This window comes from Setaria viridis, chromosome 3 (assembly GCF_005286985.2).
Source record: "Setaria viridis chromosome 3, Setaria_viridis_v4.0, whole genome shotgun sequence".
NCBI lineage: Eukaryota > Viridiplantae > Streptophyta > Magnoliopsida > Poales > Poaceae > Setaria > Setaria viridis.
The window spans coordinates 44,060,933-44,085,158 of record NC_048265.2 but is presented as its reverse complement, the minus strand read 5'-3'; the positions used below and the strand labels follow the sequence as shown (position 1 = coordinate 44,085,158).

Genomic DNA, 24,226 nt, shown 5'->3' with positions numbered 1-24,226 from the left:
TGGCAGCATGTTCCAATAATGTGTCTATTTTATTTTGATTTGTGTGTTGATGCATAAATAAATTAAACAATCTTATCTGTGAGGCGCCAGCTGTTGTACAATTAACTTAATTAGCTAGTGGGGTTGTGGTACATCTTAATTTGTTATGAAGACCTCGGGGCTGTCTTACCCATTAGTATAGCCGTCCTGAATAATTAATATCCCAACTTGCTATTGATGTTTCTGTAGCTAATCTACTCCTTTATAATCCCATCTCAAGATGCTTAGTCGACATTCACAGCAACACTTGCTAGCTAGCTTCCATCACACAAGCATACAGACCAAGAAAAGTGCAATGGCGGAGCTCGCCTTTGGGCTTTCCAAGACGGTGGTTGAGGCGCTGGCCCTCAAGGTCAAGGACGCCATATACTTGGAGGGGAAGCAGTGGAGGACCGTGGAGCGTGAGCTGGAGTTCATCGTAGGAGAGTTTGAGATTATGCAGTCCTTCTTCAAGGTTGCTGATGAGGAGCGTGCTAAGAGCAATTTGGTGATAACCTGGGTGACCCAGCTCCGCAACCTGTCCTATGACTTGGAGGACTGCATTGAGTTTGTCCTCCATTTGGACACCAAGAAGAATACATGGTGGCTGCGCTTGCTGCCATCCTGTGCGAGGGGAGTAGTGCTGCCCGTGGACGAGGCAGTTGACCAGGTAAAGCAACTCAAGGCCCGTGTACTGGATATGAGTGAGAGGAACATGCGCTACAGGGTCATCAATGAGTCAGGCTCCAAACCTGACGCACGGATGCAAGAGCCATCCGCGGCAAGTGCAACTGAATTCGACATCCTCTTCAAGGCGAGGAATGCTGTTAAGGAGCAGAGTGGCTTTTGGGATCTCACGGGGTTGATCAATGGCAAAGATGCTGACCTTCAAGTGATCTCCCTGTGTGGCACAGGAGGCGATCTTGGGATGTCATCCATCATCAAGAAGGCCTACGACAACCCAAAAATTTGCAAAAGATTCAAACTTCGCGCCTGGGTGAAGCTGATGCATCCTTTCAATCCGCATGACTTCATCCAAGGCTTGGAGAATGAGTTCTTCATAAACTCTTGCGGTACGCAAGGAGCAGCCGAAGGTGTAGATTTCCTGAAGAAGATGAAGGCAAATGAAGACTCTGATCTACTTGACAAATTCCATACGAAAGTCAGGGAGCACAAATACCTCATTGTGTTGGAAGATCTGTCTAGCATGGTTGAGTGGCACAATGTTAGGACGTACCTGCCAGACATGAACAATGGGAGCCGGATTGTCGTTTCTACGCGGCAGCTCGAGATTGCAAGCTTGTGCATCGGTCAGCACTACCAAGTCTTGGAGCTCAGACAGTTCTCAGCTGATCACTCTGTTTTCGTCTTTTTAAAGGAGGTAAGCCACCAGGATCATCTAAAAGTTAACACCACCTACTAGTTTCATGAACTTTGTCATAAATGTCCCTAGGGCATAGTTATACATGTTGTCAAGTACCCTAAAACCAGCATTGGTAACATCATTTAGCATTCAAGCACTGAAACCATAATTTTCACAATCGGCATGGCCAGTCTTGCCTCTCTTTTATCACCTGTGTAACTGCACCTTTACCCCACCAATCAAATTGTAGGCAAAACAATGGTCAGACAGGCCTCACTATTAATTCATCCTTATAACTTGACTAAAACCAAAAACAAAACTCAAACACCAAAACTAGCTGGCAAACTAATAACAACTCACAAGTACCTGACAAGGCTGGAAGCTGGAAGCCCGGAAACACCTTCACATGGTCTCACAGTAAAGTTACTGCAGGTTTTATAGTTTAGGGTGCATATCAGAATTTTCCAAGAGATAATTTGGTTATTCGGCATGGTCAATTGTCCATAGAGACAAAGCTGTGCCTTTGTTAGACTGTACATACTCCATCCATCCCAAAAACAAGTCACTCTAGAAATTTTCAGACACGTTAGTGAGGAAGTAAAATGACCCTACTGCTCTTATTTATTAGAGGAAGTTCCTATAAAAAGGCATGTTGAGCCATGTGCTCATCTAGTTTGGATGGAAACTAATGTTGATGCCTCCACTAGCTGTCCAAAAGTTATAATGACATATTTTGTCGGACAAATTCTAAACCATAGAGTGATTTGTATTTTTAGGATGGAGGGAGGAGTACATAATTTTCCCACAAAGTGTGTTTACAAGCCCCAATCAAACAAGATCAACAAAGGAGAACAAAACACAAAGAAAACACAAGATGTAGTCCAACACCTCTAAACTTTATTGATCAATTATCATCTGTCCAATTTACTCCCTATGACATTATGAAAATAGTCTAAAATTACTCTCCTAAAAATCTATATCTAAATTTGAAGGACCAGGACGGGCTCGAGAGGGGGTGGAATGGAAGCCTTTAAAATTACCTAGGCACAAATAGACCAAGGCACATCTCAACTTGGTCTTCCAGTCAAATCATCTTCGTCTCTCAAAATTACCCACCTTTGCCATTATGAAAAATAACCTAAAGTAACCCCTAAACTTAATCTAAATTACCCACCTATATCATTATAAAAAATAAAAATAACCCCCTAAATTTAAATATAATTAAATTACTCACATATACCATTACTTGAAGTAACCTAAATGACCATAAGTTGAATCCAAATTACTTACATATGTCATTGTAAAAAAATATGGCAAAGTACACTAATATATGATTCTAAGGTACATATTTCATTGTTCATTTAAAAAATTACTAACATAAGGTATTTATGCATGATGCTTGTCACCATGTAGATCATGCATAAATATATTGAGGAAGCCATGTGAATATCGATTTACATGTCAAATACATAGATAAAACTAAGGGTTCAATGAAACACACATATCAAACACATATGGAGGTGCAATCCAAAATGAAGAAAAAACTAAGAATATGGATGAAAATTATCAAAAGCAAATAAATATAAGTATATTTTTATATTAGTATTGTGTTAGAATGTTTAACAAATCCTAAACTCATACGTGTTATGTTTTCACAGCTCACTGACCTCACAGGAGAAGTGAGCATGCAGAACCCAGAAGCAATATTCTCATCTTTTTGCCCAATCAGCATGTTATCACGCATTGATCGTGATCGATCATGTGCAATAAAAGTTTATGCTTTCCTCCTTGAGGACCATAGAAGATATTGGTTGAAATACCTTACCATTTATATATATGTATATATAGTCAATCTAACCTTCTCATACACTCGTCTGAGGTTGGCCTTAGGCGGTAGTGGTGCCACAGCGTTGCTGTTGTTGATCCTGAAACTTCAAACAACATTAGTACTCAGGAATGTACCTGAGTAGCAAGAACTTTCGTGCTGGTATAACATGCTGTAACAATTATGCACTGTGCACTAATAAACTGAGAACAACAAAGGGGAGGAAGCATGCAGAAAACACAATGCATGATGTAGGCCACCTCTCAGCTTTATTGACCAATAAACTTGGGTACAATGTGGGTACCTGCCGCTGCCTTTCACTTACATAATTGGGTTTGATGAGGATTAATTGATCAGACTTGAGAGCTAAAATAAGATGGAAATATATCTGAACTAAAACTACTTCCTAATCAATTAGGATTGTTTAGGTAAGCGTCCACATCCATGTCGAACCCTTCCCATATTACAACAGAAACGCGTGCATTTCTTACTTCCTAGTCTTTGTTGGTCATATATTACAACAGAAACGCGTGCATTCCTAATCAACAGAAGTGTTTTTTTCCCTAGTCTTTGTTGTGTGGTTGACATTGCAATCACGCCTTCATGAAATGCATTTCTTACTTCCTATCTCTTTGCTGCTCCTTGCGTGTTGCATATATGAACTCTTTCTGTGTTTTCTTCTCTTCTTTCTTCCTATATTTGCAGGATTTTCGACTTGAAGATATGAATGAGAGGAATGCCCGAGAAGTTCGCAATTGGTTGGATACTTTTCTCCATGTAGGATGCAATTCAGAAGCAGACAAACTTGACAGTGATATAACTTTAACGCGCAACAATGTCAAACCTCCTATGGTCTCTTCTTTCTGTGGTTTTGCTGGTGCTAAGAATTCAAATATTGTTAAAATTGCCTACCGCCGCCACGTGCTTAAGGAGACGTTCGACAAGTACGCTTGGGTCAATGTATCATGCCCCTTCAATCTAAAGGATTTCTCTTGGCATTTACTTTCGAGTTTGAATCCCGAATCACTACGAAATGAAGATCCTGTTGAAGAGTGCTGGAAACTTTTGCATAAGTATCATTGCCTTGTTGTTATTGTTGGACTGCAATCTAAGGAATGTTGGGACATGATAAAAGCTAACTTGACGTCTGGAACATATAGAAGCTGTATCTTTGTCATTACTGAAAAAGAAAGTGTCGCCACACACTGTGCCGCGTCAGAAGATGCAATGTACAACATCAAAGATTTTCCCATTGAAAAGGTGCGTTATTAGGTCGTTGAAAGCCTTCCAAATTCTAGTTTTGTAAAATCCACATTGAGGACCAGATACTTAGGTTTCTTTTTGTTCGAACTTGTGGTATATTCTCGTTTACTTTTCTTATCTGTTGTAACGCTTCTGTTCTCAACTCTACCAAAAATGATGAAGTCTAAGGCAATTATCCCTAGTATTTTTATTTACTGTTATATACATTTGCATTTAAGAACAATGCAAGAAACAAAGGACTCCTACTAAGAAATATCCAGTTAAATTCATTTATGTCATACACTTTATTGAGTTTTTAGTCTTTTAAATTTTAGCACAAATTAAATGAGGTTGGGTACGTCTCAAAATTTCTGTTATGGATTTACTTGATATCCTGTAATATCCAATAAAATATTTTTTCCAACTCCTAAAATATTAAGTATAAATATTTTTGGTATCATGTAATATCAAGTAAAAAATTATATTTTTCAACTCCTAAATTTTTCAACATGACATTGAGACCTTGTTGTCATCATAGGTTTCTTGTACCTTCAATATGTCAACTGCAATTTAAATGGTCCATGCAATCACCTTCATGACCTTTTTATTCCTCTCATTGCAGGGAATTAAGTCTGATGATATGAGTAACGGGGGTGGCCCTTCACTTAAAATGGAAGAGTTACGTGATTGGGCCAATAAGTTTCTTCAAGTCGGGTGCCATTCGGAAGAAGACAACCCCCTCCAAAAAAAAAATTCGGAAGAAGACAACCCCCTCCAAAAAAAAAATTCGGAAGAAGACAACCCCCTCCAAAAAAAAAAATCGGAAGAAGACAAACTTGACAGCAAGATAACTTTGACACGGTACTGCTCCAAACATCATATTATCTCTTCCTTGTCTGAGTTTGGTGCTACTGAATCAGATTTGGTCAGAACTGTCTACAACCGCCACATGCTTATGAAGACATTTGACAAGTATGCTTGGGTCAATGTATCATCACCATTCAATCAGGATGACTTCGTTGAGACCTTACTTTCCGATTTGAATTCAGAACCACTTCAACGACCTATATTTGTTTCAATTCCTGAATGTCAGTACCTTCTGCGTGAATATCATTGCTTTGTCGTCATTTGCGATCTGCAGTCGTTCAAGAAATATAGTCAAGTTCTAGAGTTCATAAAAGGTTCCTTATTAACATCTGGACCTTATAAAAGCTGCATACTAACGATTACTGGTGAGGAAAGTGCCGTGACACACAATACAGGGGCAGAGGATGCAATGTCCAGCATCGAAGGTCGAACCGTAAAAACGGAGGTGTGTTTACTTGTCTGAAACATTTGTCCCTACCCTAGCTTTCATGGAACTGAAGTATTGAACATCTTACTCTCAGATTTCAATTGTTCCGTCTTCATGTTTTGCTATTGCAATTAAGTTGATCTAGAAGATGTTACTATTCTGACATAAAGGAAGAAATCCTCTGCAAGCCAGTGCCATTAGAATATAAAAGGTTGCATGTGAAAAGGTGATTAGAAACGAAAGGCAATGAGTATATACCACCTCAAAATTTAGCCAACAACGAAATTAATCTTTTGCTAGTGTTGAATTGCTAGTACTGGTAAAGTGGTAAAACATCATGGTCTTCTTCCTTATATATAATATCACCTATGTTCATTGCACATGATTTACTTGGAATCACAGTTCACAATCGCTATATGCTAAACTATTATTTTCATCAGGATATTATTTTAGGCATTACAGGGTATCATCAAATCCGATGTCACATCTTACATGGTCCATCAAAACATGTTATGTTGGATTGGATAGATACTCCGGTAAAAGCACAAATGATGTTCCACTGTTTGGTTTAGTTTCATAATCATGGGTCTATGTTTCGCCAATCAAACTCTACCTAATTTGTGAAGTCTGTTCAAGTTCTATATGTTTATTTTCTTTGGTATTAGTCGCATGCCCAAGCACTGCGACCTTTCCATAGTTGAGGGGCTCTTGTTCCTCCATTTTTCCTTTTACTTCCTGTGTATTGGCTTCGTCACCTGCCTCTTTCTCATCTTCAGGGTTTCCAGTGTGATGATCATGCGAACGGCAGAGGTGACCCTTCCATCTGGGAAACGGCCTGCCACTGGGAGTACAACTTCGTTCTTGTCGGACGGGACCTGGAGTTAAGGAAACTTGACCATCAAATTACTGGGACGCGCCACAGTAAGACATCTCATGTGGTATGTGTGCTGGGACTTCCTGGTGTTGGGAAATCTGCTCTCGTCCGAACCGTCTTTTATCGCGTGGTGCTTCGGAAGACGTTTGACAAGTATGTTTGGGTCAATGTATCCCATCCATTAAGTATAACAGACTTCTGTCGGCGCGTTTTAGTGCATATGCATTCAGAATCATTTAAAGTGGAAGAACCCATCGAAGAGTGCCGGAAGCTTTTGCACAACTTCCATTGCCTAGTAGTTGTTGACGGTCTACGGTCCAAGGAGGACTGGGACTTGATAAATGGTATATCAGTACATTCAAGTAGCTGCATCGTTGTCATTACTAGAGAAGAAAGTGTGGCAAACCATTGTACGCCGAGTGATGCAGTGTGCAACATTGAGGGTCTAGAACATGATGCAGCTCTTGATCTCTTCCAAACGGTATGTTTACTCCTCTGCTCTAGTTTAATTGACTCAACACAAACAGCTAATTTCCATGGTTCATTCATCCAACTCTGAGACAAGCAAAACATCCCCTGGGCAAATTCGTTTTGTGTCTATCTGTCAATCACGATTACCATTTGATGCTCACGAGATCATTATCCTATCTATGTCCACTCTGCACTCCTGACCACCAAGTATACACCTCAGAAACCATAGATAACTCACTTTTTTTTTCTTGGTCATCGTTGTCAGTTAATTTGGCGTTCAGTTCTGCACTCAAGGGTTTCGGTTTATGAAAAGTTTTATCTGCAATTCATGCAAATGGTGTCGTGTGGTGCAGATATTATGCAACTGTTTAGCGAGTAGCTAATGCTAGTGATTTTTTGAAAAATAGGAACTTGAGAAGGCTGGAGTTCATCAGCAACGGGACATGACCAAGTTGAAACATATCTTGTACAAGTGCGGTGGACTTCCCGAAGTAATAGTTGCTTTAGCTCGCCACATGGCTGATCTACGCGAAGATACATGGGAATGGGAGTGGATGCGTCTGAATGACAACTTTATGCATCTGTTGCAGACTAAGTCAGAGCTTGGTAGCATAGGAAGCCTGAATACCTGGATGCATTATAAGATTCGTGGTTGTCCGCAATCTGTGAAGAAATGCATGTTCTATCTATCAATTTTTCCACAAAACAGCATAATTCGGCGGAGACGTTTAGTGAGGCGATGGATCGCGGAGGGCTTCTCTGAGCCTACTGCTAGCAAGAGCCTGGAAGATTATATGGAGGAACTATTCCACAAGCTTGCGGCACTGGGCATGGTGCAGCGGCCACCACAGACAAATACCATGGCCGGTGCCAAGATAATGTCCTTTTTCCACGTCAGCGGTTTCTTCCGTGAATACGTCATCTCACGGCCAAGGGAAGAGAAAGTCTTTTTCCCAGTGGAAGTCACTGTGCTGGATGAGGGTCATTGCCTAACCACGGAACGTGTGGGGCAACACATAGCCATCGGGGAAAACTGGGAGAGAGATAGGATTGTATTTGATGGCATGAACTTCGAACGGCTACGGTCTTTGACAGTATTTGGAGAGTGGACGCCATTCTTCATCTCTGAAAAGATGAGGGTGCTTCGGGTTCTGGATCTGGAGAATGCATCAGGTAGTGTAACCAATAAAGATCTCGAAGTAATGGTGGCATTGCTGCCTCGCCTCAAGTTCCTTTCCCTGAGAGGATGCAAAGAAATAACTCACCTGCCAAGTTCCCTAGGTACACTGAGGCAGCTTCAGACTCTGGATATCAGGCACACCTCCGTAGTAATTCTACCAGCGAGCATCGTCAGGCTAAAGAGGCTGAACTACATTCGTGCCGGCACCATGCACTCAGCAGGTTATAATGGTGGTGTTGATTTGCCTCGTATTGGGCAAATGACCGCCTTGCACACACTGGGTGTTGTAAACGTCAGACATCCAAGCATCCATGATGACCTAAGAAGACTTACCCAGTTACACAAGCTTGGAGTGTCCGATATTAGCCCGAAGAATAGCCGACGGTTGCTTTCTGCTATCTCCGGTCACTACCATTTGGAATCCTTGTCACTGGTGCTCGCAAAGGATAATCATGTTGTACGTTGGGACGGGATCAACTATCCAAAGAATCTACGGAGCCTAAAGCTGTATGGGCATGTGCAAATGCTGCCACCACAGATCAAGGAGCTTCGCAATCTCGAAAAGTTGAGTTTAGAGATTATTTCATTTACAGAAGAGGACATAAAGGTCCTTGGGAAGCTTGAAAATTTACAGATACTACGTCTGTTTGTCAAGATGTTTGACAATGGTCAGCTCCAATTTCCTATCATGGGGGATGATTTCCCTCAGCTTAAGGTCCTTGAGATTGATTGCAACTCCAATTTACATATATGTTTTCCACAACGAACAGTGCGGAATCTTGAGGTTCTAAAGGTTTGCTATCATAGTGGATCGCCATTGCAGCTGTCTGGCCTAGATCACATGATTTCCCTCAAGAAAGTTTGGCTTAAGGGTCCATCTGATGGGGCACTCTTGGACTCCGTGCGGCAGCAACTTGACAGGAATCCCAAGAAACCTGTTTTCGTGCCGGTAGAATGATCCTGTATACTCCACATTCTTCCCTTACTTTTACCTTCTGTATGCATTTGACGTTCTATTCTCTTCCTATTTATGAAATACTTCATCGTAATGTATATCTATAAGCTCCGAGGAATCGGTTTCACGAAGTATGTCCAAATATGATGACTGCTCTTTCATTTTCAAGAGACTTTGTATGCAAAATGTGGCCTTTGCAGAGGAGAAAGTAATGCCTGTACAGCAATTGAGATTGGACGATAGTCATCAAACCGTTCAAATTCAAATGCACATGTTAGCTTACAGTACTTTTTCACATGGAACCATATCTCTCTTTTAATGATGTTCAATTTGAATCGGGTTTCTTAAAAGGAGCTGCTCCTTCCTCGCACCTCCGCATTTCACGGCCTCCCGAAGCTCTCCGCGTTTGGACGCTTGGCGCAGTGAGGCAAGAAGAGCCGCGCAGCCTGGCGCCTCTCCTATTCTCTCATCCACTCGCAGTCCTCCCTCCCTGCTCTCTCCCTCGGAACCAAAAGCGGTGGCAGCCTAATCTGGCGAGGGAAGGCGGCAGCAGCGCGACATCGCCGGAGAGGGAAGGCACGGTGACACGGCCGACGCAGAGGTCTCTTCCCTTTTTCCCCTTGATCCACTCTCTCCCGTCCTCATCCCCTCCCATGCCTCATCTACTCTCTCCTCTCTCTCTGCACGGTGTGGGCTGAGCCCGCGGCGGTGGCACCTCGGTGGAACAGGAGGGTGATGGAGGTGGGTGGAACAGCCGGCGGCTATGGCGACGGCGAGGGTAGTGTCTGAGGTGGGCCAGAAGCTGAGAGCGATGGCTTCTGCAGACTCCATGCCCTTTCTTGCCTCCGTGTGTGCTCTGCCGGTCGCCATCGACCTCAATGCCGGTGTTCACCCTCTTCTATGGACGATGCCCTCATTATATTCGATGAAATGGGCACAAGGTATACATTTTCTTTCCCTTCCAATTTTTCTTGCTGATTTGTAAAGTTTCCATCTCTACCAATTATGCTAGCGTATTCAGGTTCAGAGTTCGGAGTCTAAAAGAGAGGTTGACAAGTAGTGGAACTGATACTGCCGCCCTCTTCCTCCACTTGCTCAACTCTGTCTCTCATGCGATGCCTCTTGATTTCTTGACAGAGTCATCTTCCTAGAAAATAGTGTAGGGACCAGTGGAGTATTGCTACCCATTTATTCTTACCATTCGTGTTCCATCTATTTTTTATGCCTGATTTTTTTTGCAGGCTACTACAGTTGCATTTTTCTTGAAGTTGACTGTACAGGATTTGTGGAAACTCATACCACCTGAGTTCTATTGCATCTTTCTTCAAGTTGACTGTACAGGATTTGTGGGATGAGACCTAAGTTCTATCCATCACAAGCTTCATTCACGCAAAAGCAGAAGTTGAGTTTTTTTTCCTATGCTTGCAACTGAACCTGTTGATACACTGATACTCTGACTTTTTTATCTGTATAGCTTAAATGGATGAATCAGGACTTTTGTTCGCACACAAAGACCTTTGATTAATTGTACCTTCCTTTGATAGTTGCCTAGGAAATCATTTAATCTCTTAGATAAGCTCCAGCCGTTAGTGAGGTGATTCATCTGTTCTTTCTTTCTTTCAATCCTCTTTGCATTCAACGTCTTTCAAATTTATTGCATTAACAGTTTAACATAGTATATTTTGGTATGAATGCTGTGCAGATATTACACCTTGCAATTCAGCTGTCGTTGCCATGAGTGCTGGAAATTTTTCAGCAAGGTGATTCGTCTATTCTCTCTTTCAATCTCCTGTGTAATGTATTGGAAAATTCTATATGTGTTATTCTTTTCCATGGACAATATATTTAGGATGCTATCTTTTGCTATTTATTTGTAGTAGATAACATTTTTACCCGAATTTCTAGCTGATACTTGATTTAACTTATTGCTATACATTCTTCTGAGATAATTTGCCACAGGTTATCTACATGATTTGATCTTCTGAGGTAGCAAATTGGAACCTCATCTCTTAAGAGTAGAATTGCAGAGTTTTATGCTGGTTAATCTATAGGCAAATTAATCTTGCAATGCTCCAACCCAGCTTCACTGAATGTATGCCTTCACGATTTCTTTTAGTGCTGCAATGCTTCGCTTACTTTCAGAGTACTAAAAATGTTTGTACAGCCATCATCACCTTTTTTTGAAAAAAATTGTTCATAACGATCCCTATTTGCCAATCAGATTATTGTATATATCTTAAAATTTTGATTTGCATAGCTGAGTGCATTTGAAAGATAGTTTGAACTACAATGTATGAATTTTAATGATCATTTCATTTGCATGCTTCACTGCAGGTTGCTGTGGATCCTAGAATAGATACAGATGTAATAGTGGATAGCGATAAGATGCTAGACATTTACCTGTTTCTCATTGAACTTAAAAAAATTTGAACTACTTTGGCTGACACCTAAAGCAATCACGACAACTTCACTTTTTCCTCTTCAGACTACTATTTCTTATTCTAATATTGCAGGCGTGCAGTCATTATACCTCTTTTTTGTCATGGTTTTATTCTTTTCATTAACTTTGGCTGCTTTCGTTCCCCTTGATTGTTTGTATTTCTGTGATCATGATTCATGAACTCATGATAGGGCACGTAAAGCGTGCCGTATGTTCTAGTGTAATTAAACGGCCAATAGATCTTGAGTTTGTCAAAGTCACCTTAGATTTAGCGAGCAAGTCGCATTCCCACTGAAAGAATAATTAGCAGAAACTACAAGTATTGAGTGATCAAATACCATCACAAAAAATCTAAGGAGCTGAGAGTTCGCCTCGGCCTTTTCTCCCAATTCCTTTTTTACTCACATCCCCAACGCAAGTCAAGACTCAAAGAAACCAGTCCAGTCACAACCACTGCCAGTTGCTGCTTTGCGTGCCCATTTTTTAGATAAAGGAAAACGTTCCAGCCTCCACAACGACACTGGGTGTATATAGCTGAGGTTGCACGCTCATACTGACGCTCAATCATTTAATTGTGGGATCTTGGTAGGCTAGCTACAGTGCGTGTAACGATAATGCTACTTAGGACTCTGTTTGGATTCACCTATCTAAATTTTAGCTAGCTAAATTTTAGTACCTCTTTTTTAGCTAGCTAAAGGTCAGCTAGCTAAATTTTAACTATGGCTAAATGTTGAAGAGATATTTGTTTATCCTACCCCTCCCTCCCACTTCTCATCAATATTTTCCAAAAAAGGTGGAGAGACGATTCGGTCTTTTACCGGTTCATCTTGTTAGGCTCGGTACTTGAACGTGTCCAGCACGTACTAGCCTTGTTACATGCCTGCTCGAAGAACCTTGAGCTGGTCTAGCATGGCTTGGTTCCTGATCTGTCGCCCCTCTGCTTCCTCGACGATGATGCGAACACGCAGCAGCTTGCGGTGCAGGTTCTCATCAGAGGATAGGGAAGTCTCCTGGGAGAGCTTCTAGACGAAGAAAGATACCGATCGATTGACGACTTCACCCAAAAACGTAGAGAAGGCTACCTCCATTTCCACGTTAACTTGATCACTCAATCACAGTGGAAGTTTGATGGCACTCAGTCGCAGCTGTGCAATACCGTAGCATCTTTTACGGTACACAATACTACTACTTAGTGATATATAGTATATAGAAGATCTAATCATCCTATAGTTATTATAGGTAATTTATAATTATTATAGGTAATTTAGTAATTATTACACTGTAAAAAGTGAGATTCCAAATGGAATGATCTTGTAGACTTTATGGTAGTGTAAAAAAATATTATAGCGATGTTATTTGTGGCCATAATACCCTTGTACTACTATACTACTCGTGTATACTACCCATACCACAGGTAAAGTTTTCAGTAGTATGCAATTAATCTTGATCATCGGATGTTTTTATACTAGTCCTTTTCGAACACTAGTATAGCTTAGTATTGTGCACCGTGAAAGAGTAAAAATATTGTGGTATGGTCTTATTTCTTGGTGTTACGTTGTTGCTCTCGGGCCCACACGGTCAATGCTCTTAATTTGCACGGCAGATGAAAATTTTTGAAAACAAACCATATGAATTTAAGACTACTTCCGGACTTTGTTGACCAAGAGAGGCATTACGAGACAACAACGCCTGGCTCACAAGACTCATTTTTGAGAAAAATGTGTGGTTACTAGACTCCCTTCAGTCCTGAAAACAAAACTTTGACAACGACAAGGCTTAGGAAGTGACAATATTTGCTAGTCAAGTATGTTTATTAAAGAGTAAAATATATAGCCGATCCTCTAACTAGTCTAGGTGTGTCACTTAGGTCCCACACTCTCAAATTGCATAATCAACTCACTGTTTTGGGTGCCATCACAGGTCCAAACGGGCCTAACCCGCTCTGGAAGCCGACGTGGCATGCCACATGGGGGTGACGTGGAGGGTAGGCCAGCTAGCCATCTAAGGGCTACTTTGGCAGCTCAGGTCAGGTCTACCCAGAGCAGCACAACCCCCCCCCCCTAATTATCCTGGGCCTGCGCATCCCTGCCCAGACTACGAGAGAACACCCTCCTTCCGATGTCACCGTTTGGGAGTCAAACTCCAGTGGAGGACCCCTAGTCTCTTGTGCACACTATACCGAAAATAGCCCACAATTCACAAAATACCTCAAAAAATACCTAAAAATCAAGGGGGAAATCCAGAAAAATCAGAAAAAATAGCAACTTGATAAATAAGATACAATCCAGGACTTGGGCTTCAGATGATACATAAGGGACAATCCCCATCCATACATCCTCCCATAACTTTGTTTGTTTTCCTCCTCTTACTTTCATAACTCTACCTCGTTGGAACCATTGTCTTATTTCCATCAAACCTCTCCAGAATTGGGATCCGCAAGCTCTGCATAGTTGGAAGATACTTTTCTGGCCAAGGTATTTCCATCTTAGTAGCTCTATGCACATGCTGTCATCCCCTCTCTCAAGTCTGTCCACCCATATGGACAGTAAACAAACATCCATAGCTCTAATATCCATGAAACCTAGTCCACCGAAATCTTTAGGTCTGATCAATGCTTCCCACTTCACCATGTGGTACTTTCTTTTCTTCCCAGTCCCCTGCCAAAAAAACTGGGACCGAATTGTATCCAGAATCTGGTAGTTACCCTCATACAAGAGGTACACCCCCATAGTATACATAGAGGTGTTGGACAGGCATGAGTTAATAACCACTGATTTCCCTCCAGAGGAAAGTGTGTCACACTTCTAGGTACTTAATCTTCTCTATGTTTTCTCTGCTACATAACTCAACTGTGCTTTAGTTAGTTTAATATCACTGACTAGTGGTCCCAAGTAGATGATGGGGAGTGTGCCCACATTGCAGCCAAAGATGTCTACTAACTTTAATTGATCCTCAGCTCCCATCCCAATTCCAAAGACTTCACTTTTGTTGTAGTTTATCTTCATACCAGACATGTTCTCAAAACAGAACAGCATGAATTTCATGTTCCTCAGTGTCCTATCATCCTTTTTTTAGGAACATGATGGTGTTGTCCGCATATTGGCCTGTGACAGGCATCCATCAACCAAATGTGGCACCAGCCTTTGAATATCTCCCGCGCTGCTAGCCGAACTCAACATTGCTGACAAGGCGTCGCCCACCAAATTAAACAGGATAGGAGACAGTGGATCCCCTTGTCTCAGCCCTTCGTAGCTCCTGAAGAAAGCTCCTCTCTCTCCATTGATGTCAATAGCTACCCTTCCCCCTCTCACAGCCTGCATCATCCACCCAATCCACGAGACGAGAAACCTTTTTTATTTAAAACCTCTTCCAGGAATTGCCAACTAACTCTATCATACGCTTTCTCAAAGTCCAGCTTGAGGATTACCCCCTCTTCTCTTCTAGCCCTCAGCTCATGCAGGACTCCTTGAAGTATCACCACTCCATCCAAGATGTTTCTCCCTAGGATAAAAGCTGTTGGGTTTTTGCTAATGATCTTATTTGCAATTTTCGTAAGCCTTCGGGTCAGGACTTTTGTGATGATTTTATAGATAACATTTAGGAGACAAATAGGCCTGAATTGCATAATGTTATTGGGTAACTTCAGTTTTTGAATTAGGATAATCACTCCATAATTGAGCCGCATTAGATCAAAGGTACCATTATACAACCCATCCAGCATCTCCTTGATATCTTCTTGCACTAGCACCCAGAATTCCTCGAAAAACTCTACAGAAAAACTGTCCGGGCCATGAGCCGTGTTGTTCCTTATCTCTTTCATTGCTTGATCAAGCTCTTCTAAGGTGAAACTCTTGGTTAGCTCCTCATTATCCGCCTCCGACACCCACTGTTTCTCCGACCACATATTTCCAGCCATGTGAATATCTGCTATATCTTCCTTTCCAAATAGCTTCTTATGATATTCGGTGATATGCCTCCTCAGATCTTCCATATCTGTGATGACCTCTTCACCATTTTCAAGTGACTGGATTGTTGTTTTCCTTTTTCTTCCATTTGCGTATTTGTGGAAATAGGAGGTATTAGAGTCACCTTCCAGGACCCATCTTTCCCCACCCCTCTTTCGCTGGTATATCTCTTCTGCTGCGTATATGTCTAGAAGCTCTCTTTCAAGGCTATATCTATACTTCCACTCCTGTCCAGTTAAAGTTTTCTGTTCGGCCATCTCATCTATTTGGCAAATCTCCCGTGGAAGGTATTGTTTGAATTTCTTTTGCTCACTTTCATAATTCTTTCCCCAGCCTTTTATAGCTCTTCTCATCTTCCCTGAGATTATATGCCAGTGGTCTAAAACATTGTGTTTGAATCTAGCTGGCCATCTCTCCACCAACCATTCTTTGAAGCCTATTTGTTTAAGCCAGCTTGGATCGAATTTGAAGTATCTTAGCCTCGACGACTACTCAATACTTGTGTTAAGGATAAGCGGGTTATGGTCTGATCCGATCCGATCCTACTTGCCACCTGTACTTTTGTCAAATTGTACTTGTCTTCCCATGAATTTGTTACAAAGACTCTGCCCAAAACATTTTGTATTGGAGTAATTTGTTTGTTTGACCAAGTGTATCTGCTACCACTTCTGTGTAATTCTCTTAGTTCAGTAATAGAAATCATATCATTGAAAGCATCCATGAATCTGACATTCACATTTCCGGTAGATTTATCCTCCACTCTTCTATTACTGAATCTGACATTCAGTAATAGATTGAAGCTCGATGCCCCTGTCGGATTTATAAGCCCAGCAGTCCACCAGGGGATTACCCAAGTGGTTGATTTGTAGGTGAGGGTGATTGCGAAACCAAGAACTCGAAAGTGATCGCGAGAACACGAAGGGGACACAAGGGTTTTAGATAGGTTTGAGCCTCCGGAGAGTAATACCCTACGTCCTGTATGCATGGATTGTATTGCTTGCTATTAGATGAGTTGGGATTGGATACCCTCGGGGGGTGCCCTTAGCTGCCTTATATAGGCTGATGACCGAGGATTACAAGTCGGTTTGAATCTAATCTACTCAGTATTTACATGGAAAGCAATCTGAGTCGAGCTACAAAACGCGTCCCACAATGTCCGGGTAGATTTAGGCACTCTTGTTGCCTTGACGTGTACTCCAAGTAACTTCATATCCTCAGCCCACATGTCCTGGTCGAGCGGGCTCACTTGTCAGGTCTAGCTAGTATCCTGTTGGGTAGGGACCCATGGGGTACCCATATCCCTCACCCCCCACCGCATCCTTAGCCCAACTAGGGATCTGCCGCGCCTTGCCGCTGTCTCGATCGCGGCCACCACCCACTACCCTACTGTGGGGACCTCCCTTCGGGAGTCCCGCTGATCACCTGTATTAGTTCTTGGATTAGTAGGCTAATACATTTACCATCACAGTTCAATATTTTAAGCAATTAAAGGCGTATAATTTAATAAAAGAAAGGTTTTCACCCTAGCGCAGCGAAAGGAAGCGCAGGTGCCCATCCACTAAAAAGATGGTCTAAAACACCTGGAGTCCCGCGTGATGAAAGTAAGGCTGAGTACACTTATGGTTGGTACTCAACAAATCCTAACCTTAACTAGTATATTAAATGCAATGGGAGGTGGTCAAGGAATATGGTCGAGAGGCAAAACCTATGCGTAAAGCATCTCACATATGCAAGTGGATTTAAAAAGGTGAGTTTTATAAAAAAAACTCTCTAAGATGTTATTATTATATTATATAATGAAAGTTGTGCTCCTAGAGGGGGAAGCTGCCTCCCCTACCAGTCCCCAAGTTTTAATTCTGGAATTCGGTCCACGACCTTCATCCGGTATTCTCATTACACTAATTCCCACCCAAAGACTAATCATGGGGGCTTTAACAAAGTGGCCCCGTAACCGTGAGCCTTGGCTATCGATAGATCAAAACTCTGCGCAGAGGTGTACACATCCATACGTTCGATCAGCCCATACCTTGTTCCTAAGCGGTACTAACCTACGAGATCCATGCCCGCCCGTGTCTATCTCTAGACAACATTCCCTAGGTCCATCCATGGATATACTGGGATCTAAACAGGGGCCACTAACCATCCGCTTCGTGGATCCAATCCCGAAAAATGTGCACAATATACATAAAATAGGGCCTCTGGCCCTCAGGGTCTCCGACCCTCTAAACAGACAACCTGTGCCGACCGGACCTGGGACTATGCGAAGGTCCTACTCCAGCATACCCGTTGCCCACCTTAGCCCCTTGGGATGGATGACTAGATTCAGCTAGCAGGGTTCGAATCAAGACCTCGCATGAACAGGCACTCCCGAAGGTTGTACCTTTTTGGCACGTATGGTAGTATGCGTCAAAAAAAAGACTCTCCTAATGAATCGGTCCTTACTTTACCAGGGTAAGCGTCAGGACAGTATGTCCTCCACAGAGGTTGTCCCCTTACCCACAGGTCCAAAATATACCCTAGGGTTTGTATTACTATCATCTTGTTATTAACTCACGCATTCCAAAGGAAAAAAACCTTCCAAAATCTTTTTATAAAAACATAAATATTTATGGTGGTGTGTTAGATCCTCCCCGTAAAAGATCCAACTAGGTTTTATTCCCTATTTATGGGGCATGAGTCAACTTGCCTAGCGTATCTATTATAGGAAGGGTTGGAGGGAAAAGTAGTTTTCCTAGGGCGGTTTGGCCTACGGCATTTCAATAGCAAAAGGGAAAAATCTAGCCAGCACGTATCCTAAAGAAATAATTTAGAAATTAATGCAATCCATTGTAAGTTGGTCATGTTATTACTCTCGCACTCGATGGGATAAAGTATGTGCTAGGAGTCAGGACTTACCTTCGTCAAAAATCCTTAACGCCTCCTAGGGCAACTAGGGTTCTTAGCTTCGGGCCTTCTGGACCCTCGGCTTCGGGGTAGAGCCTGGTCATCTACCGGCTGATAAAAGCGCATAAAATAAAAATCAATAAAACAATACACCAATCAATTCCTAAGGAATGAAAAGAAAGGAAGGGGATGAATATTCTAGGAATTACCTGATAATTACGGGTGAATTCCCAGGTATTTGAAGAATAATTCATTAATTATTTAGAAATGGGTTTCTAAATAATTAATGGGTTGGGTGGCTGGATTTTCAGGAAATTCTAGGGAATTTAATGATTAATTCCCTAGAGTTGTTTAAGGTTTTGGTCGGACAACACGACGACTATGTTTGGACGATAATTGAGATTTTGATCGGGTGGCATAATGGCTTGGGTGGATTGGTATCTGGAGTTTTAGATTGGGCGGCATAACAACTTAGGTGGGTTGGTATCTGGAGTTCTAGATTCGGCAGCATAACGACTATGCCGGGATGATATCTGAGATTTTGATTGGGCAGCATAACGGCTGGGTTGGGGATAAGGGTTTTGATTGGGCATTATAACAGCTAGGTTGGGTCAGGGTTCGAGGTTTTAGTCGGGGCAGCATCCCGACTGGGTTTTTGGACATACCCTAAATATGATTTTGGTGCTGGGTGGTGGCTAGGAAACTTGCACGATGAGCTCAGCTTTATCATGGGAATCGGCCCTACGGCAGGTGGAGCTCGTCAAGTTCCTTGGAAAATGGTTTACGCAGAACAACCAGTAGGATGTTGGGTCCGTGCTAGGTTTAAGGGCTTGAGAGCTTGCTCGACGGACACCACTTCGACCTGACCTGATGCTAGGGGATAGTCACACAGCGACAGGTCAAGCTGGGCAAGATCAAGCAGGAGGGGAATGGATGCTAGAGGTAGGGTAGTTGCGGGAGCTAGCAGTGAGCTCGAGCTTGAGCTCTCAGTCTCCTGCTCGCTCGTCTCTTTCGTTGTACTGTGAAAGGGAGCACAGGTCCGGTATTTATAGGACGCCAAGACGCGTTGGTTCTACGGCTGGACAGTTAGTGCGTTTGGCTTGGAGACAAGGTGGGACGGGATCATCCCATCCCCGTTTTTTGGGATAGGACGATCCTATTTTATGTTTGGTTGAAAGGGATGGGTCCGTCCCAGTTCTTTGTTTGGTACGGGGGATCGAGGGAATGGGATGGATGATGATTTTAACACCGTTAGCCATAGTAAATGGACCCTACCTGTCATCTAAAAAGTGGACCCCACTTGTCATTGTCTATTCAATATTTTTCGTATATTTTTCTTTCTTCCTTGGCTTTATCGTTCTTCCGACCGCGCCGCCCCTACTCCACCCCGCTCCCCTGGGCCACGGCTGCCCCGCGCCGGGGAGCTCCTCCGCACCCCTCCGTTCCCGACGGTAGCCCCTCCGCACCCCTAGGCCACGGCCGCCGCCGCCCCTGCTCCACCCCGCCGCCGCCCGAGGTAGCCTCCTCCGCGCCCCTCCATGCTAGGGGGCGCCTGTCCTCCGGCCGTGCCGCCCAACGGCTGAACCGCATGAACAGGGAATGACCCCGTCCGCCACTTTTGGTGGGACAGGGACGTCCCGCATCTGGAGGGTATGTTCCCTCCTGAGGATGTCCCCGTTCTACATGTTTCTCAACCAAACGCAGGATAAAGTGGGATCGTCCCGTCCCGTCCCACTTCGTCCCTGCAACCAAACGCACGGTATAAGCTCGCGCTGTTAAAAATACATTAACTGCCGATGCGTGCACCAGCTCGAACTATCCAGAGAACACTGGTATCCTCTACTGTGTGCTAACATCCCTGCTCCCCTAACGGTAATTTGTTTATTCGTTCGCGTGCTCCTGACGCAGGCCGTAGTAGTTATCTTCTTATCTGACTAAGTTTTCTTGCATGTTATGGTCGCAAAAGGCAGCGAGCTGCGAGCAAAACTCCTGTTCAATTCTACTGTGCCGTCGAGCTAATGCATGCATCGATCTCTACCGTCTCTGACGCCTGGGCCCTCGTATCCAAACCGAGCCAAGCCGGTTCACACATGCAACGCGTACGTGTGCACACAGAAGCAAACCTGTTTAACTAATTAATGCATATCGATGACAGCTGGGCCCCACAATTATTAAATCACAACCAGCTACGAACCTCTTTTTAACTACCAGGAGCATACTTCATGCATGCAGGAGAAAGTATTTTAACTAATCAAACTTATGACAGCTGGGTCCCCAACCATCTGTTTCAACATATAACACAACCGAGAAGCAAACCCATTTAGCTAATGCATCTTAGGGGGTGTTTGGGAGCACTTCACTCCACAAAAAATTGCTCCACTCCACCAACTCCGAAAATTTCGCAGCCAAACGCGTCTAGCTCCAGCAACTCCGGCTCCAAGAAAAAAGGTGGAGCAGGGGGTAGATCCACGTTTTTTGTGGAGTACCTCAAGAGGTGCTCCAAAAACCCCCTGTACAGACCTCCTCGTGGAGTTGGTGGGTATTTACCCACCATTGCCACTCGTTACACAGTACCGGTTCGCGCAAATAAAAACTCCCGTCGCCTGTTCCACCCGCGCGCCGGCCGCCGCCCCGTCCCGCCCGCCGGCCGGCCGCCGCCCCGTCCCGCCCGCCGGCCGGCTGCCGCCCGCCGGCCCGCCGCCGCCCGACGCGCCGCCCTACCCGCACGCCGAGCCCCGACGCGCCTGCCCGCCGCGCCCCGACGCGCTGCCTGCCCGACGAGCCGGCCGCCCGCCGCCCGCGCAAGCCTGCAATAGCCATCAGCCCATCACTTGCTGACAACGCATGCATGGCATTGCTGCTGATGGTGTTCCTGGCAGGGCCAAAGATCACGGACCCGGTGGCGCTCAAGAGCGAGGCGCTGGAGCTCGTCCGCGGCTGGCCGTCGGACCTCCTGGCCGTGATGCGCAGCACGCCCGAGGGCGCCGTGGTGCGGACGCCGCTCGTGGACCGCGCGTGGTTCCCCCATCAGAGCTTTGAATCAGTTCTACTCGATTTGGATTTTGGAGTCTCCCAAAGCAAAAGTTTTCCCCTTTCTTTTGGCTTGCATTTGGCTCGTGTACAGGAGGAAAGAAGGGGAGGAGAGAGGAGAGACAGACATGTGGGTCCGTCACAAAGGGTAAAATAGGCTATTCACAAGAAGTGCTCATGTTTTTGGAGCTGGAGCACTGCCACCAACCAAACACGTGCAACAGCTCCATGTTTTTCTGGAGTTGTTGGAGTGGAGCTAGGAAAGTGTGGAGTTGGTGGAGTGGAGTTGGTTTTTCTGAAGTGAAGTGCTCCCAAACAGCCCCTTAGTCTTAGGGGCGAATGAGCCATACCATATAGCTTCCATCAAGCTAAGTACGTGCATGCATCATGCAGACAGCTTGCATGTTCACGTTTAAAAAGACACTTCTTATTTTGCTCTAGCTAAATGTGATTAAGCCAACAGACGTTTATACATGCATTCATGTATGCAAAGGTGATGCGTGGCGGAGGAGGTGGCAGAGGTGGCAACGGCGAGGGGGATGCACTGGGGCGACGGTGGCCGCAGCGTGACGTCGTGAGCGGGAACGCGCGGTTACCGTGCACAGCGTGGGTGCACGCGTGCGGGAGGCGCGTTGCCGCGGTGCGGAGGGAGGCGGAGAGATTGGGCCAGATGGGGCGGCTTGGCGAGGCACATGTGGCGCTTCCCTCGACGGGGCGGGAGATGGCCGGAGCGTGCAGATCGACTCGGCGGCCGTCGACGGCGGCGTCGTGCATGGGAATGGAGAGAAGGGGGGAAGGGAGCGGGCAGAGGAGGAAGATGGCGACTGGGATGGGTCGGGCCAAGACTTGGGCGGAGCATCGCGCGCGTGACCGCGTGTGGGGGTGAGTGTGGGTGGGGGAGGGAGAAGCAGTCCAACGAGAGTTTAGGGTTTTGTTTTTTATTTGAGTAAGTTTTGGTTTGAAATTTAATTTGGATTTCAAATCCAAATAAAATTTGAGTTAGAGAATTGAGTAACTCAAAGAGAGGGGCTTTTGAAGGGGTCTGTGGGTTAGAAAGGTTTAGGTATGACTAGGATTGGTTAGAATTCCATAGGAGTTTGATTTGGAAATTAATATTCAAAAAAGTCTGAATATTAATCTTAGAAAATTATTCCTAGGGTTTGAGGTATAGGTTTGGGATAGATTTCTAACGCAAGCAAATGCATCACACATATGGATTTAATGCATGGTTTGATTTGTAAAATTAGTTTTGAATATTCCGGAGAAAGGGATTATGTTAGAATTTAAGAAAAAATTTAAAAAGTACATATTTTTAAATGCTCGAAAAAACGGTACGTTACACCTACCGCCCGAAGATTCCTCAGGTACCCCAAAACCCCCAACCTTGAAAAGCTCACATGACCTCACTAGATTTGAAGAAAGAAGAGGAAAGCTGTGTGAGAGAAAAATTAGGGTGTGTGGGAAATGAAAAGTGCTTGGGTGCGATATAGCTTTCCCAATCTGGATTCGCTCCACGGGCTCGTCAGGAGTTTCAACGGTGTTTGCATCCGTCTCAGCAGTTACAGAAACTCTGCTGCAGCAATCTACTGGATGTGCACGTACGTTCATTCAGATCCCAAGCTTAATAACGATGCTTTCATGCGATCCTCCAGTGATCCTATTTTCAGTTTGGGCTAACACACTCGAAATTATGTCTAGCAACACCCAAAAAATAGCTATTTAAATTTCACCATAGATACCAGACATCCTATCTTGATTTGAATATGGGTAACGACGCCGGTTTCTACACCCAAACGTCCATCTCCTCGGAATGATCAGGTTCCTAAAGCCTAACATATACATATACCAAAGACGAAGCCTGGCTTGGTAAAAGCTACAAAGAGAAACTGTGTAAACTATCCTCTCCTCTATGGAAAATTGAAGCCCTAAAAATTTGTTAAAATGTCTGCAAACATGAACCCATGCATTGTCCTGCAAGGAGTTGGAAAGAAATTTCAATAGATTTGCAATGTATCTTCAGAGAGTCGACCAGGGATATTTGACTATAAGTGACTTCAACAGCAATCTTAGCAAAATTGAGTCGTACCTCAGGTATGTGTTTTCTCATATATACTATTTGTACTCATGAACGTGCATCCACTTCGTCGCTGACCACTTGTCGCCTTTTATCACTGGATTTGCACATAAGCTCCCGTTTGGATCCTTGAATTCCACTAATAATCATAATTTAGACACAAATTAATTAAGCTAATATAGTTGTATGTGAAATATATTTGTATATTATTGTTAGCCATATGGGAGAGATATTTATGTGCTTCACTTCTGCTATAGGGAAGCGACTCGAAGAGCGTGTTATAAGTTGCATATTAAAAACATAGCATGAGGATGTGCAGCCCGCGGACGTTCTTGTTCAAGGAGTCATTCAGAGACACGAGAAGCAAGCTATTATATATAATTGATCAGTCTTGCACACATGTTGCTTTACGAAAGCATAGTTCATGTGCGTAGTCCAAAGAATTATTAGGTGAAAGAACAGTATTAAGTACACCTCCAATGAAAGAAGTATCAGGTCGTTTTAGCTTTTCTAGGTACATAGATTTAACTATGTATCCAGACATAACTCTAAATAGGTACGTAACAAAATTTATATATCTATAAAATCCAAAACGACCTACATTTTGAAATG

The 24,226-nt window shown here is 43.7% G+C and overlaps 1 protein-coding gene across 6 annotated transcripts; it reads left to right on the top strand.

The window, feature by feature from the left end:
• The first annotated feature begins 265 nt into the window (after window positions 1-265).
• On the top strand, window positions 266-11,706 carry LOC117850537 (uncharacterized). Of its 6 annotated transcripts, none has more exons than XM_034732385.2 (8): window positions 266-1,399; window positions 3,912-4,466; window positions 5,071-5,760; window positions 6,519-7,097; window positions 7,495-9,823; window positions 9,951-10,816; window positions 10,925-10,982; window positions 11,557-11,706. In XM_034732385.2, the coding sequence occupies exons 1-5, from the start codon at window positions 335-337 to the stop codon at window positions 9,223-9,225; spliced, it is 4,620 nt and encodes a 1,539-aa protein (XP_034588276.1). In that variant the 5' UTR covers window positions 266-334; the 3' UTR covers window positions 9,226-9,823; window positions 9,951-10,816; window positions 10,925-10,982; window positions 11,557-11,706. The 6 variants fall into 6 exon arrangements, with proteins under 6 accessions (XP_034588276.1, XP_034588278.1, XP_034588275.1 ...); XM_034732387.2 differs by having other exon boundaries at window positions 7,495-10,163; window positions 10,464-10,816; XM_034732384.2 differs by having other exon boundaries at window positions 7,495-10,163; window positions 10,244-10,816.
• Window positions 11,707-24,226: the final 12,520 nt, after the last annotated feature.

Coding starts and splice junctions, on each gene's coding strand:
- LOC117850537 (XM_034732385.2), top strand. CDS start 335: ATGGCGGAGCTCGCCTTTGGGCTTTCCAAGACGGTGGTTGAGGCGCTG. Junction 4,467..5,070: donor AAGATTTTCCCATTGAAAAG/GTGCGTTATTAG, acceptor CTCTCATTGCAG/GGAATTAAGTCTGATGATAT. Junction 7,098..7,494: donor CTCTTGATCTCTTCCAAACG/GTATGTTTACTC, acceptor TTTGAAAAATAG/GAACTTGAGAAGGCTGGAGT.